Below are 4,151 nucleotides of genomic sequence, written 5' to 3'. Positions count from 1 at the left end.
AGAAGGCACTGTGCACTTTGAGTCTGTTGTATCATGCAAAATAATTGTGTGGTTTGTATTTCACAGATTTGCTTTTTTAAAGACAGTTTTCTGCATTGCTTCCCTCATAATGCTTCCACCTTCTTTAGGGGAAGTTGTAAGTATAACCAGAGCAGAGGGAATGTGTCTCTCTGCCATCTCTTTGCCTCACTTCCTCTGTAAGTACATTGTGTTGTGCTGAGAAAGTAACTCTTTTTTTATAAAACAATAGAGGTCCGGTGCACAAAAATTCATGCACTCTGGGGAGGTCCCTCAGCCCGTCCTGCAGGTCTGGGACTTCCCGGGGGGGATTGGGCCTAAGCTGGCAGTCAGACATCCCTCTGGCAACCTGGGAGCCCTTGGGGGATGTCCAACTGCGGCTTAGGTGGGCCCAAGCCGCCGTCAGACATCCTTAGCGCTGCTGAGGAGGTGCTGCACTTACAGCCGTGAGCCCGGCTTGTGGCTGAGCAGAGCTCCCGCTGTGGGAGTGCACTGACCACCAGGGGGCAGCTCCTGCATTGAGCGTCTGTCCCCTGGTGGTCAGTGAGTGTCATAGTGACCGGTCGTTCCACTGTTAGGGTCAATTTGCATATTACCCTTTTATTATATAGGATAACGGTAGGTGAATTTTCACACCTGACAGAATTAATAATGATTCCTTAATGCTGTCTCCTATCTGGTCATCGTTTGGATTCCCCATTTTTGGCTCATAAAGGCAGCTTTGCAGTTGTTCTGTTTGCATCCGGGTCTACTCCATGCAGAAGGCCTTGCTGCTTTATGGACAGAGCCTCGTGAGCCTGTCTGGCAGTCGCCCCTCCTGCCTCCCTGTTGGAAACCTAGAGCTGCTCTCCCAGCTCCATTCAGGACTGACACACACTCTTATCTTTTCTTAACTTTCTCTTTTTAAAAAAGTTGGCCAGAATGATGCCTTCAGTTGATATGTGGCCTGGTTCTTGGGTTGCTGGGTTGTCGTCCCGCATCTAGTCAGGACACCAGCCTTATGGCACCTACTTGTGCCTGCAGGGGCCCTTGGTCACCCATTGGGTTTGTTCTGACTGTGATGCTGAGAGCTGCCAGCTCTCTCTGAACCAGGAGGGAGGCTCTTATCTTCATTCCACAGGAGGGGATGCTGGGGCCCGAAGAGTGAGGGTGACAGCCCATGCTGTGTGCTAGCAATGCTTGATGTGACCCTGAGCGGTGCCCTCCCGGGGCCTCGGTTTCGGCCAGTGTGTCCCTGAAGCCCTGGTAGTGGGCCAGCTTCCCTCTCAATGATGGCATAGCGGGGACCGGGACCCCATTCTGCAGGCTCCTGTGGTTTGCTGCCTGGGATTGCCTGGGCTCTCTCCTCCCTCCTTGCCCCTCACCCCCCATCCTGCACTTGCTGCAGGGTCCAAATTGTCCCACCAGCCGGAGTGATTCCCTGAGAGCTGTAAAATGTGACCTGGGTGGTCAGATGGACACTGGCCCCTGGAAGGGGGTGTGCCAGGAAGACTGCCTACAGTCCTGACCCAAAGCCCCGCCTGCCATCAGTCACCATGTTACCTGGTGCAGATGCTGGGGCTGCGAATGTTCCACCCCTTCTGGGAGGGCAAGCTCCGAGCAGCCTCGGGGCCAGTCTGCATTCTCACCAGCACCTGTGGTGGCCTTTATCCTTGTGGCCAGTGTTCTGAGGGAGAAATGGTGTTTGGGGGGGTTGATTTATATCTTCTTCCGTGAAGCACTCAGTTCTGCTGTAACACTTGTTTAGAAAGTGCCAATTGTGCCCTAGCCAGTTTGGCTCAGTGGATAGGCATTGGCCTGTGGACTGAAGGGTCCTGGGTTCGATTCTGGTCAAGGGCATGGACCTCGGTTGCAGGTTCATTCCCGGCCTGGGCCCTGGTTGGGGCTTGTGCAGGAGGCAACCAATCGATGTGTTTCTCTCACATCGATGTTTTTCTCTGTCTTTCTCTCTCCCACTCTCTCTAAAAATCAATGGAGAAATATCTTCAGGTGAGGATTTAAAAAAAAAAGAAAAGTGCTAATTTGTTCCAGAGTGGATGATATTTGAGGGAACAGTGTGAGCATAATGAGATTTTAGCATTTGCTTATGTGTGATTTTTGTCCCCAGAACACACCAGGTGAGCATAGAACCTGACCCAGTGACCCACCCACCCAGATCTGGTGCAACTTTGCATCCCTTTCAGAAGGCCCACTCCCCCCGAGACGCCTCGGCCCCGGCACGCGGCCTTGTCAGGATACAGTGCCATGTGTGTTGCAGCATTTGTGTCTTTTTAAATTGTTTAACACATGCTACACTGTGCTGCCTTTTCCAGTTGATTTTTAACATGAAGCTCCTTTAGAAAACTTTGAGACTTACAGAGCAGTTGTGAAGCTAGCAGAGAGGTCCTCCTGCCACCAGCATCTTCCCGGAGCGTGGTTAGCCAGCGGCCATGCCTCTTTCTTCACTGAAGTTCACATTTGTGTAGATAGCCTTAGTTTTTATCTGCTGTTCTTTTCCTACTCCAGGACCCGTCCATGATCCCACAGGACAGTTGTCCTATCTCCTCAGGTTCTTCTTGGTTGTGAAAGTTTCTCAGACTTTTGTTGTTTTTGGTGACTTAGACAGTTGTGAGGAGGACTGGTCAGGTGTTGTGTTGAATGTCCCTTGTTTAGGATTTGTCTGATATTTTTCTTGTAATTGGAATAGGGTTATGGGTCAGGGGAGGAAGACACAGGTGCAGTGCCATTTCCCCGCATCCATCCGGTCAGGGTCAGTGACTTCCCGGCGAGGGTGGCCTGGACGCCTGGCTGAGGTGTTTGTCAGTGTCTGCGCCAGAAAGGTCCTTTCCCCGTTCCAAACTGTGCGCCGGCACTCCTCCTGGAGGGCATCCTTGGACATTATTTGGAATTTTTCTGCATGGGAGCCCTGTCTCTTTCTTTATTCATCTATTCATTCATATCGGTGTGGGCTCATGGATGTTTATATTTGTTAAAATCCAATGCTGCTTTACTTGGTTGCTCAACTTGTTTCTGATTTGGTCCTTGGAAGCTCTTTCATTTGGCTACTGTGCCCCTTTGAGATGCCTGTGGTGATTCCCCCTCTTCCTCCCTCTCTCCCTTCCTTTCTCAGCACCTCCTTACTTTCCAGCACAGCAAGGTGCTCCAGGCTCCTCCTTTACATCCCTGCCCCGTCCTGGTTCAGCTCCAAGTAGCCGGGAGGATCCCTGCTTCCCGGCCCTCAGCCGACAGCCTGGGGGTAGATGTGTGTCCTCTGCACATGTCTATGAACACTTGTAGATGTAGCCACCTGTGTGTGTATGAAGCTGACCTGAGCTCATCCTCATGTCTCCAGCCCTGAGTCTCCCCCTGGCCATAGTGCCGCAACCATTCTGTTCCTGCACACCTCACAGTGCTGTCCCAACTGCTGACCTGAACCCCCTTGGGGAACAGTTTACCAACTAGACTAGAGTCGTATGTGCAGCTCCCTTTGCTTTGGTCTCACACACTCTACTTATTTCCTAATAAGTTACTTATGCAGCACTCTATGCCCCATTCCCTTCAGTGAAGTGGTTTTATCCATCTGTAATACAGTGCGATTATTTTACCACATTCAACATTTCATCCTGGGATCCACTGACCTCCTAAGTGACTTTTAAAAAGGTTGCACCTACTCTTTGGGCTGTAACATCATCTGGGTTTTGACAGATGCAGTGTCATTTGTCTACCATTAAAGTATCGCACAGAATTGTTTCGTTACCTTAAAAAAATCTTCTGCCCTGGCCGGTTTTGCTCAGTGGATAGAGTGTTGGCCTGCGGACTGAAGGGTCCCGGGTTCATTTCTGGTCAAGGGCACTTGCCTGGGTTGCGGGCTTGACCCACCCAGTAGGGGGGGTGCAGGAGGCAGCCGATCAATGATTCTCTCTCATTATTGATGTTTCTATCTCTCTCTCTCCTTCTCCCTTCCTCTCTGAAATCAATATATGTGTGTGTGTGTGTGTGTGTGTGTGTGTGTGTGTGTATCCTATCTAATAATAGAGAAACATGGTAATTAACCGTAACTTCGCTACCCTTCCCATTGGCTAATCAGCGAGATATGCAAATTAACTGCCAACCAAGATGGCGTCGGGCAGCCACGCAGCTGAAGCGAACATGAG

At 50.7% G+C, this 4,151-nt stretch overlaps 1 protein-coding gene across 1 annotated transcript in view; it reads left to right on the top strand.

The window, feature by feature from the left end:
• The first annotated feature begins 384 nt into the window (after positions 1-384).
• The window catches only part of BICD2 (bicaudal D homolog 2 (Drosophila)), a 52,633-nt gene continuing 48,866 nt past the window's right edge, over positions 385-4,151 (top strand). Inside the window, exon 1 of the mRNA XM_014529503.1 lies at positions 385-464. Coding sequence (XP_014384989.1) covers positions 385-464 — 80 coding nt within the window. The remainder of the gene's footprint in view (positions 465-4,151) is intronic.

This window comes from Myotis brandtii, unplaced genomic scaffold (assembly GCF_000412655.1).
Source record: "Myotis brandtii unplaced genomic scaffold, ASM41265v1 scaffold684, whole genome shotgun sequence".
Lineage (NCBI taxonomy): Eukaryota > Metazoa > Chordata > Mammalia > Chiroptera > Vespertilionidae > Myotis > Myotis brandtii.
Note: the sequence above shows the minus strand (reverse complement) of the source record. Positions and strands in the feature narration are given on the sequence as shown.